At 42.8% G+C, this 12,248-nt stretch overlaps 2 protein-coding genes across 3 annotated transcripts in view; both read left to right on the forward strand.

Moving 5' to 3' along the window:
- The window catches only part of LPCAT2 (lysophosphatidylcholine acyltransferase 2), a 59,438-nt gene that overhangs the window by 40,142 nt on the left and 7,048 nt on the right, over positions 1–12,248 (forward strand). For both annotated transcript variants that reach the window (XM_081031917.1, XM_081031918.1), the window contains exons 12-13: positions 7,185–7,283; positions 10,883–11,018. In XM_081031917.1, coding sequence (XP_080888043.1) covers positions 7,185–7,283; positions 10,883–11,018 — 235 coding nt within the window. The remainder of the gene's footprint in view (positions 1–7,184; positions 7,284–10,882; positions 11,019–12,248) is intronic.
- CAPNS2 (calpain small subunit 2) lies at positions 808–1,554 on the forward strand (the record flags this gene model as incomplete). The annotated part of the gene is made up of 1 exon (XM_081031919.1): positions 808–1,554. The coding sequence occupies one exon, from the start codon at positions 808–810 to the stop codon at positions 1,552–1,554; it is 747 nt and encodes a 248-aa protein (XP_080888045.1).

Genomic DNA, 12,248 nt, shown 5'->3' on the forward strand with positions numbered 1-12,248 from the left:
AGGATAATGGTTACCCTTAGATGAGGCGCGTAACTGGAAAGAGGCATAAAGAGACTTTGGGGGTGCTGGTGATATTCTGTTTCTTGACATGGGGGTGTAGTCTGTGAAATTCTTTGAGCTATTCCTTTATGACTTGTACCGTTTTCTATATGAATGTTACACTTAAAAAATATTCCAAAAACGTAGCTCCACCGCAGACTACAAAATCAGAATCACTACGGGTGGGGCCTGAGAACACTGCATTTTAAAAATTCCCCTTCCAGGTTTTTTTCTTAAGAACATCGGAGTTTGGAAATCTTTGCTAAAGGAGGGGGATTCTGTAAATATGCTTCCATAGCCCACGAATTCTGCATTTCTACCCTACCCGTAAATATTCCTTAGAAAAAAAATCGCTGCTCTCCTTGAGTCATTTACCCGTGGTTAGGAAAATACATGTCATATTTCAGGTGCTGGGAAAGAGAACTTAGATCAATGACATATGGAAATGTATAGTTTAATATATTCATTTATAAATATTATTTCTTCTAATTTGTCCTATGTACTATAGTTTATGATTATGTATTAGATATGTCAGGAATATTTATGAGAAGAGCTCACAAATTTTGTTGAGGCCCCTTAAAAATGGCAGGTACTAGGACCTAAGGGGATCCAGGCAACTTCTGTCTGAGGGAAGACATCACACCGTAGGGCGTGGTGCAGCATAAGCAGGTACAGAAAAGCCAGTTCTTCCACAGGTACGCTCTGTGGACTCCATTTCAGCTCTCTTCATCTATCTGCAGGACTTTGGCAGCTTGTTACACTGAAAGCATGTTTCTTGCAAAGGCTATTTTGGAAGGAGCAGATCGAGGTCTTGGGGGAGCTCTTGGAGGCCTTCTTGGAGGAGGTGGTCAGAGAAGAGGAGGAGGAGGAGGAAATATTGGCGGGATAGTTGGAGGAATTGTGAATCTTATCAGTGAGGCTGCAGCAGCTCAGTATACCCCAGAACCACCTCCTACTCAGCAGCATTTCACCAATGTGGAAGCCAATGAAAGTGAGGAAGTTAGGCGTTTTCGGCAACAATTTGCCCAGTTGGCTGGACCGGACATGGAGGTGGGTGCCACTGACCTAATGAACATCCTCAACAAAATCCTTTCTAAGCACAAGGACCTGAAGACAGACGGCTTTAGCCTTGACACCTGCCGGAGCATTGTATCTGTCATGGACAGTGACACGACTGGGAAACTGGGCTTTGAAGAATTTAAGTACCTGTGGAACAACCTCAGGAAATGGCAATGTGTCTATAAACAATATGACCAGGACCGTTCTGGGTCTCTGAAAAGTTCTCAGCTGCGGGGGGCTCTGCAGGCGGCAGGTTTCCAGCTAAATGAACACATTTACGAAATGATTGTCCGCCGATATGCCGATGAGGATGGAAGTATAGATTTTAACAACTTCATCAGCTGCCTGGTCCGCCTGGATGCCATGTTTCGTGCCTTCAAGTCTCTGGATAGAGACGCAGATGGCCTGATTCAGGTGTCTATCCAAGATTGGCTGCAGCTGACTATGTATTCCTGAAGCGGACACTGAGAAGGCCGGACCCTCCCTGGAGGGCAGGCCCGCTGGAAGCCTGTCCATCCTGTCTGCACAGAGGTGGACACCCCGTCGCACAGCTGTCGCTTCCCGGAGAGCTCTTTCCTCACCCTCCTTATGTCTGAACTTGCACTGCTTTTCTACTGCTCCATTAAAACAGATTTTCTTTCATGAAAAAGGTTTTGAGTGGTTTGTATACCAGCTTTTTGACCTACTGGATTTATATGGATTTATATATGTGATGGGGGTACAGGGCAAGCTCTAAGAGAGTAGATTTTAATAGGTTGTTGCTTATTTGGTGAATGAATTCCAAAGAACAGGAGATTTGCTGTTGTCGTTGGGCTTGTTAAGCATGAAATTTTGGAGAGAAAAAAATGGAATCAAGAAAGCACTCAGGAGATACATTTTTCCCATTAAAAGGGTGAAGGGGAGGGACGTTCAAAATCTGTTTTTCTCTTAATTTTACATCTGGTCTCTCTATTACATAAAAGAAAGGAGAAGTGTTTTCCTGGAAACCTATTTAGCTGTATAGAAACAGGTTCAGAAATGTGGAATTAAGCAGTTTCGTATAAGGGTAGTGTTTTTTGGTACGGTGAACAACTATCTGAAATTCTAGAATTCGTTGTCGTAAAATAAGCATGCAGCAATTTTGTTTTGTTTTGATCCATTTGTAAAGAGGGTCAGGGGCATTAGAAAATGAAAGGGCGTGCCCATAGCCCACAATGTCTCTGGCTGCCTTAACAATCAAAGTGATCAATCTTACGTGTACTTCATATGAATCAGAGTTGCCCAGCTGTGTCAGCCAGCGCCTGTTATGTCTTGCCCTGCCTTGAAGCAAGGAACATGTTTTTGTTCCTCTCTGAAAACTGCAGCAGGAAAGACGTAAACAAAGAAAAAAAAAGAAAAACTGACATAAACCCTAATCAGTTATATGGTATATAAAGCAATATAGAGATATGTAAATATATACAAATATTGCTGACTTTCTTGCAGTGGTTCTCAGCCCTGGCTACAAGTTAGACTCACCTGGGCAGTCGCACCTTTCTTGTGTATGGCCATTGGTTTGGTTTTATCATTTTGATTCAGGCGGTTATAGTGGGACAAGCAGAACCCAGAATCCAGTTTGTATAGATGCAGCTGGAGAGGCCGCATTTCCAAGTGCTCAGTTCCCTGCCTACTTCGCTGGTTTTTTAATGCATTCCCTCTCTCTCCCAGGTCACTTTGGAGGATCCTCTTGAGTTGAAAGATCAATTCTTCCTCCTTTGCCTCTTTTAGAGGAAAGTTCTAACTGTGGAAATGATGAAACGCGCCTGTTAACCGCCCTCAGCTGCCTGTGGGAAAGCCCCAGTGAAATTAGGAGAGGGTGGCCTTTGGCCTCCGTGTTCACCTTCGTCACCATCATGTAATATTTATGAAACCACATGTATATAATTCTTCACTAAGCCGAGCCCAGAGGTCATGTCCACTTCTCCTCCAGGGACTTGTAATTTAAGCTTGGTCTGGTGTGCTGCTAAGACCAGGTGTGGTTGTGTAAGAATGAGGCCACTGCCAGTAACCACACATTAATATCAGGCTCCCATTTGAGAATAAGCTTACTAATATGTTAGGTTCAGGTGTAGGAACATTGCCTGGAAAGGGGAAAGCTGCCAGCATGCCTTTTAAGGTCTCCGAATATTAAGTTATAATTTCACTTTTCCACGCGATGGTTGTGGAAAGGGCAGTGTAGCCATACTTTTCCCCCCTCACTTCGTCTTAAATGTTTTATAATAGTTAAGACAATTATCTCATGCTGAGGGTGGTAAGGAGTATTTTTCCCTCACTCCTCAAAGTTAAGGAATCACCTGCTTTTATGATTCTTTTCCATGCACAGTCAAAACACCCTGAAGGTACCTACATTTTTCTTCTGTTCTCTTTGGGGAACACAAAAGTTTGTATGTTTATACAAATAAATTTTGTACGAACAAAGTTTGCATAAAATTTGTACCAAAAAATACCTCAGTCATTGGAGTGAATGCTAGAAAATTTAGTCCAAACTGGATTTTTCCAAATAACCAAATCTTTGGTATTGTATAGAACGAGTAATTGAGTTCCTTCATTGTCATCCAATAGTTGATGTTTTAAAGGTGCGTTTTCAATGTAAGAGGGAGTATTTACATGATACGTGTTTTTTTTTTAAATTTGCCATTTCTACATGGAAGACTACCTAAGAGTTTAATGAATTTGAATAGTAATATCCCTTGGGTTTGTAGAGTATCTTCAAAGACTCAAGACATTTTCCCATTGGCTGCTGCATACCATGTTTCTCTGAAAATAAGACCTAGCCGGACCATCAACTCTAATGTGTCTTTTGGAGCAAAAATTAATATAAGACCCGGACTTGTTCTACTATAATATAAGACTGGGTCTTATCTAACATAATATAGATAGTATAAGACTGAGTCTTATATTAATTTTTGCTCCAAAAGACGCATTAGAGCTGATGGTCTGGCTAGGTCTTATTTTCGGAGAAACACGGTAGTAGGCTCTGTTTTATGTAAGCATTTTCAAATTATTTTGAAGGCGTTGACTAGCTAATTTGTAGGGATGGTGTCATATCGATTATAGCACAAGCAAGAGAAAACAGTCCCTCTCCTTGGGAGTCTACTACCTCAATATGTGTTCAGAACCATATCCTTAAATGTTGGCAGACATAAAAAGTAGTTAAAGCATCTGATGCTGTAGGAATAAAAATGTTGAATAAATCCAACGGTGAGAAACCTTAGGGAATTGACAGCTGGGAATCAGACACTTGAAACTCACCATTTATTCCTTCTGGAATTTTAAATGGACCAAGTGGCCTGGACCTTCCCACTGGTCTTAGAAGCCAGTGTAGGGTGACCGTGGGGATGGAAAGGCACTGGGGTGCTGTGAGCCCTCAGTGAGCCTAGCCCTCAACTTCCATGCTTTGCTCATCCTGCTGACTGCCAGGGAAGGGATGGGGCCCACTGTCTAGAGTTTCGGTGAGGCTTAGTCACTCCTTTTTTTTTTTTTTTTTTGCTCAATGTAATGCCTTGGTTCTAACTCTGGGCTGTCCTGGCCTCCAGATTAGGGAGGGATCAGGCCCCCTTCCAGAAAGCTGGTCTCCTCCTTTGAAACATGACCCTGAATTATCTTCAAGTATAGATTTTTTTTAAATTCATAATTCTTCCTGAGAAGTTGGATAGGTTTCTAAAGGAAAGAACAACACATTTGAGGAATAATTTTTATCGTGGAATCTATTTGCAGTTGAAAACTTAAAGGAGTGTATTTTGCTGTCTTCTTTTCTCTTTTCTGTTTTTGAATAATATATGTTATCAACCTACTTGCCTTAATTTGAATGACTGAGAGGCAGATTACCTAAATTTCAATTGTAGTTATGATAATACTGAGTTGTAGGACCACAAGTAAAACATTTGTCTGGTTTTTTATTAGTAAAAATGAAGAAGTTGAATAGATGATTTCTAAGACTTTTTACTTTTCAGTTCTACATTTTATTCTCAATTTGGAACCTAAACAACATATTATTTTATTAATCCAACCATAAAATCTTTCAGAATAATTTCTATACTGGTGTTTTCCCCTTCACATCACTAGGATGAAAACTACATATAATTTCTCATGTGATTGATTATCAAGGGTCTGCTTTAGCGTTCTTTTGTCAGTCAAGAACACTCATACATAAGACTGTTAATGAAAATCAGGGGTCCATAAATTACCTTGTATTTTGAATAGTGGTAATATTAAGGGTCCCTTACATTTCTGTTTCTCCATCTGAAAAAAAATGAGTTATAATGCTTGACCTGTGTAATACATAGTTTGGTAGCATAGATAGAAATTGGATGCCTCACAGTAAATATACAACATAAATTCAATCTGATTGTATTTTCAGTGCCCATAGATCATTCTTGGATCTGTTCTTCAGAACTTCTAGTCAAGATTTCTATGCTGCTTCATGGAGGAAGCTGATTGCCCAAGAAATTTACCTAAATTGAGCGATATGTTCACGGTTCAGTGAGCTGTCCCACCTCTAAAACGAATGGACAAACAGCCCTCCTTAGTGCTTAAGAAAATTAAATGGTGGTGGCCCAAGGAAATTATGTCCCTTAAAACACTATCTTCTCTGAAACTTCTGGGATAATGAAAATGTAGATATTGATTGTGGTGTATACATTTGTCAAAACACATCAAACTCTACGCTGAAAAATAGATGCTTTTTGTTGAATGTCAATGGTACCTCAAAAAAGTGGATCCAGGAAAAGGAAGAAAACAGCTCTCTTATAGGTAACCAGACAAAAATGGAAGTCAGATGACCTGAGTTTTTGCCTTAGCAATAAACCCTGTTACTTTAGGGAAATCTTGAAACCTCTTTTGTTTCTCCCTTCTCCGATGGGAAAGTGAAATTAAATTATTGATCTTTTTAGTTCCCATCCTGCAGGAAGACAAAGTAGTATGGTGAAAGAGATGCGTGACCTTTTGAGTCTTGGTTGCTTTGAGACACTGATAAAAGCTACAAAATTTTTCCCTAGAAAAATGTACTACACACAAAAAAATGCACACCATTTCAGCAACTTCACAGCCGCCTCTTTCCCCGGGCTCACCCACAAAACCCCAGTGAAGCATGCTTGCATTTGTGTTTTAAGTGAACCCAAAGCAGTAGGTAAGGATAAATAAGAAAAAGCGTTTTTAGCACTTACCTATGTGTGCAAAGCAGTGGGAAAAACAGCCACAGCAAGAAAGCAATCCTTGCCCTGAAGGAACTCTTGATGGTTGAAATGTAGACACTTCCTCAGAGTAAGAGATTACACTCTTATTGATGCCAAACATTTGTTAATCTAGCAAGTACTGCGCCGACTTTGTTGCTACTAGTTCATAGTTTATCTGGAAATTCATCACTGGAAGATTTTTGTGCCAAACTGATGCTAACACCTGGGATTGTAGTCAAAGTGCTGTTTACATTTCTCTTTCTCCCTCCTCCTCCTCTCTTTCTCTTTCTCCACTTTTCTCTTCCACTCCCCATCTCATTTTTTCTTTCTCCTCTTCCCCTCCTTTCCTTCCTTTTAGTTCTCTCTGTCTTAGCTCTTGCTTCCGTCCTCCCTCTCTGCCTTGCCTCTCTCTCCTTCCTCCTTTTCTCAAGTTTTCTCTTCTTCCCATTTCATCCTCTCAGTGTGCCTGTTAGGTGAGTAGTTAATGTGTAGGGAAAACTGCATTCAGCCAGCCGGGGTTAGAATTATCCACCCCTTCTCTTACAGTGTCATCACGAAATACCTCCTGAGGTGATGGAAGTCCTAGATCCTGCCTCCCCGAGGGGCTCCCCACAAGGCCTGAGCTCAAGGACCCACTGGGTGCCATAGAGCCACTCTCATGGAGCCTCAGTGAGGCAATGTTTACATTGATGGCTAAACAGAAATACAGTTTTCTTCCTTCTGAACTGGAAATGAGTGAGCCACCTGCCTGCTGTCCCATATCCAACAGGCTCGGCTCACGATGATGCTAAGCTGCGTGGCATACCTGAATCCCCCCACCCCACCGCCCCCGGGTGTGATTGACAGCAGTTCAGCTGGTGACGCTGCTCACTGATGTCCCCTGTCCTTTCACAGAACCACGATGGCAGCATTGACTTCCGAGAGTATGTGATTGGCCTGGCTGTCTTGTGCAACCCTGCCAACACAGAGGACATCATCCAGGTGGCATTTAAGGTACTGTCAGCCCCACTGAAAACATCTTGGTCTGCCTCCCCAACAAGTATTGACTCTAACTGTGTTATTTGAGAAATCAGTCAATCTGTTACATGAGTTTGTAGATCTGCCATGACGGGTACACGAGGGTAATGGGATTAAGACAGTTTTTACTGAGAAGAAAGAAAACACAAGCATCAGTTTAAGCAGAACAATGTCTTTGGAAGCAGCCCAGGTAGCAGCGTCAAGATGGAAGAGCAGGTGATTGCGCAAATTAGCTTAAAAAATTATCTCTTTTCAGTCTCCCTAGGTTGAAGCCCCAAAGTGAGGTTTATAAACAAACACCTGTCACCAGTCCTAATTCATCATGTGGAAAGTTCTGATCTGTCCTGCTTCTCTCACTTCGTATGTCCGAGATACCGTAGCGGTATTTTCCTAGAGGAGTTTTGTTTTGTTGTGGAGGTGTCAGGTGAACTCCATCACAAATGTCCCAGGTTTCCACCCTCGTGTGTTCCGGTAGGCAGCACATATGTCCTCACAGCAGTATTGGGCGACAGATGGATACAATCCATGGCCTCGGTCCCCAGCAGAACTTGTTGGAGATTTGAATTATGAGGACTCCAACTCCATTTATCACTTACCTGAGCCAAAAAAGAGGGAAGAATACATTCCCAATTCCCAACATGTGTTTTGGCTCTTCTGAGATGAAAGGTGCTTCGTGTAGTTAGTACTTAAATGGGATGCCCCCTTGGAGTCCTAATCTTGTGTGGTCTGCTCTACAGTAAAACAAAAACTCAGTCTCCCTGCGTGTCTCACCGAGCCGAGGGTGCTGATCTTACCATTCGGCCACACGGCGGTCCCCTGGCTTCTGTCACCAGGACAGCTGGAGGACCATCTCTATTCCTGTTGTCCACTCTCATTTCTTCCTGATTTTCTCTGAGAAGAATATCCCATTGTGACCCCAATAAGTTTTTCTTTCCCCTTCTATTATCTAGAGTGAGTCTGTTCCTCCCAGAGCCCTCTCTCACGTCCTGGAGGCCATCAGCGATAGACTTAGGAATGTCCATGTGCTCCGTCATTCCCACAGCAGTCCCCACGTTTACTTTTTATGTCGGATTGGTTTAAGCCGAGTTAACTACGAGGCCTGTAAAGAAGCCACATGCTGATGCCTCGCAGATGGTCAGACGGCCAGGGCCAGGTCTGCTCCAAGTTTAAAACTTTTGGCTTTTACAGACTTGTTCATCCCCAGACCTAAAATTATACACGCAGCTAACTTATCCGATCCAGATATTTCTGTTGTGGAATTGTGTGTGTAATTATAAGTTTAGTTGGGCAAACCTTCACTTTTGGTTTACCAATGAAAGACCTGATAGAAAGTTTAATCACAGTAATTACTGTTTTTAGAGAAATCTTGAGATTTTTATCTAGCCTAGACCTTGGTTTTGGGGGGTGGGAGAGAGGAAAGGAGGACCTGAAACTATAATTAGCTCTTTTTTCAGTAAGACGGGGGTCATGCTTTATATTGGGTGTTTTGTAACCTCCTCGGCTGTGTTTAATGTGCTTGAAACTATTTCGGCATACTTTATATGTGGGATCAACTCACATCCTTTTATCTGGGTAGCACTTCACAGTTCACTTCCCAGCTTTGATCTCTTTTCATCATCACAGTCACCTTCAGAGATTGTAATGAGAGGCATGGACTCTGGCTGAGGAATCAGTTGTAAGGATGGGGAGTGCACTCAACAGAAGGCAGACCAGGCAGCTCCAGGGACGTCTCTACACTCTTCCTTGGTCACTCTAGCGAGAATGAGCAAAGTCCAACTCTGTTCATCACTCCTATGCCAGGAGGGTCCAGATGGTCTTGAGCCGTGCGCTTGCTGGGGGAGACAGGGTGTTTTGAGTGTCCCACAGTATTCTGTGCAACGGGGGAAGTTCACTCCCTCAACGGAAATTGGGGTGTTCAACTTTCTACCAGAGCCCAGATCCTGAGATCCATCTTAGACCTGGGTACTTTGTAGGAGGGCGACTACTGGGAGTGATGAGTCATTGAGGGAAATGGAGGGGTTTTGTGAAGGGAGCAATGTAGGGTACTTGTGACAAACGACAGATGTTCAGGAAGTCAAAGTCCCCAGTATGGACCTGTGCAGGGAACTCGTACAGAAGTGAGAGTCGCCAAAGCACCAAATGTGCTTTGGTAGATGAGTTGGTGAGAATTGTTTAGGACCGGAAGACCTTGAAAAGAGCTTAGAACTTGTGTGTCTGTGTGTGGGCCAGGGCCGTGGGACTGAATCTGGACAGTTAGCATTTGAAGCCCCAGGTCCATAAAGAGTCCTGAGGCCAAAGTTTGAGAAAACAAATGCTAATTCACTTTTCGCTTTCCAACTATCTTAGCCCCTATGCAGGAGCTAAGTGGAAGAAAATGGATTAGAAATCAGGGCTTTCTTAGCCGAGGCAGCGAATCACAACTTCAAATTATATTTTTCTCCTCCCACCCTAATGGACAATTATAACACTACTCAATATTTGCTTGTTGTTCATTTCGTGATTACCACACCTTATCTAATGTCTGGGTGTTTTTTCTTCTGTTTTTGATCATATATTTGGTCAGAAGTAGATACCTTAACAGCAGGAACTCTAGATATTATCTGCTTGGATTTGGATCCCAGCTCTTACCAGTTGTGTGACTGTGGGAAAGTTACCTGACTTCCTGGTGCCTCAACTTTCTCACCTGTAAGATGGGACTGATGATAGCACCTACCTTACATAAAACTACTGTAAGGGTGAAATGACTTAGAACATGTAAAGTGATTTGAATACTTTTGATCAGTGCCTGCACAGAACAAGTACTTATATCATTAAAATTTTTTGATACCCAGGAGAGGATTTTGAATACGGGATATTAATTATCCATCAGTTATCCTGGTCTGCTGCTTGACGTAAAAATCCTTCCATTCTATCAGCACCAGCCTCTACTTGATATGCAAGTCCTGTCTTTGCTTCCTTATAAATTCTGGCCTGTCCTGGCTTTCCTGCTTCTCCACTCCAGACTCTCAATTGGTTTTCCTGTCTCTAGTCTTCTCAACCTTCTGCCCCCTGTCCATCGTCCACTCTGCCTCAAAGAGCTCAGTCAATTCACATAGGATCACACCACACTCCCTCCCAGCACAGCCCTACAGGGTTAGGGGAGGTATTGTGTATCCATCATGCTCTGATTCCTCTTGTCCCTCTCAGCTCCTGACTTGATCCCGGGCAATCACCTGCCAGTCCTCATAAATTCCAGGAATATCTCTTCAGGTGCTAAAACCCAATTCAAATGTCCACTGCCCTGTCCAGTCTTCTGTGCCCTCTTTGGGTAGGACTCATCTTGTTCTCCTCCATAGGACTCCCTTGTCCCTCTGTGCTTACACGGCTGTTGTAGTCCCTCCTTTAATCCTGTCTCTTTTCACCACTAACCTAGAGGGGTTCCAAGGGCAGCAAAGCCCATGTGTTCTTCATGTGCATACCCCTAGCCCTGGCACAGTAACTGTCTGATTATTAGAGAAGTTATTTTCCAAGACTATTCCTTACTACTATTGCACTGAGGGAGCTAATTCTTACATTTTCCTTTCAATTCCCTGCAGCTCTTTGATGTCGATGAAGATGGCTACATATCCGAGCAAGAGTTTTCTACCATTCTGCAGGCTGCCCTTGGAGTACCTGAGCTTGATGTTTCCGGTCTCTTCAAGGAAATATCCCAGGGGGATTCTGTATCCTTTGGTGAGTGGGCACTTGGGTTCCTCATTCAGCTTCCAAGGAAGGCATCAGACTATAGATTGACCCTCACACAGAGTGTCGTTGCCCTCTACTAATTATATTAACAATAGAAATAGTAGTAATCATGATGATGATGGTAATAATAGTCGTGGCGGTGTAATGATGGGAGCTAGTTATTGAGGGCTTACTATATGCTAAGTGCTCTTCTAAACATTTCGTATATTTGACTCATTTATTTTTTACAGCAAGCCAATTTAATCGGTACTTTGAATTATCCTTATTTTATTGAGATGCAAGGAATTTCAGTAACTTATGTAAGATCATCCAGCTGGAGAATGTCAGAGGCAGGACTGTGTGGCTTTGCAGCCTGCACCGTGGACCTCCACACCTTAGCTGCTCTCAGATCTCTCAGAGCTGCTGCCACTCCTTTCTCCTGTCACCGTGGCCAAGCAAAATGCAGCAAGTTAACCCACCTGGGTTGTAACCGCACTAGAAACCTGGGCTGAGATACCAACACTAATAGTGGTAGCTAAGCCATCGTTTGGTGCTGACTGTTATAAGCTTAAGTAAGCTTTCACATTAAATGTCTCGTGTCATGTTGATGGCACTCCTGTGACAGGGGGCCTATCGTAGAGGAAGACCTTGTGGCCACATGGAAGGCTCATCCATCAGTGACCGACCCTTCAGGCAATGGCTGAAGTCCACATATCAGAACAAGTCCCATAGGGCTGAAGGATGGTGCCTCAGTTTCCACAGATTTCACAATGCAGTTGTTGAGAAACACAGGGCAGCAGAGGGACCTAGGTGACTGATTCCCTGCCTTAGCTTTGATGTGGTCACAGATGGAGGTCGGCTTATCTTCCCTAATGGTCTCCCTTAGGCTGGAAGAGGCTTCCTCTTGAATATCTTTTTCCTTATGGTGTTCAAAGAGTTTGAGCTTATTAAGTTTTATGGGATGGAGGAATTAGATCACGTACTTCTCTTACTCTGTTTTTAATTACTGTCATTTTGGCTGCCCTTTATTCTATTTTAGGTAATTCAGTGCCTAGAGCACTTACTCTATTGAGTTCACTTAAGAAAGACAGGAAGATACAGAGGGAGGGAGAGAAGGAGGGAGAAAGAAGGGAAAGAGGGAAGGAGGGAAGGAAGGAAGGAAGGAAAAATGGGGAACTATATACTGAAATCACGACTCATAACCCCATGTGTACTAATTCTCCAACCATTTTTCTTTCT

This window comes from Rhinolophus hipposideros (genome assembly GCF_964194185.1).
Source record: "Rhinolophus hipposideros genome assembly, chromosome: 21".
Taxonomy (NCBI): Eukaryota; Metazoa; Chordata; class Mammalia; order Chiroptera; family Rhinolophidae; genus Rhinolophus; species Rhinolophus hipposideros.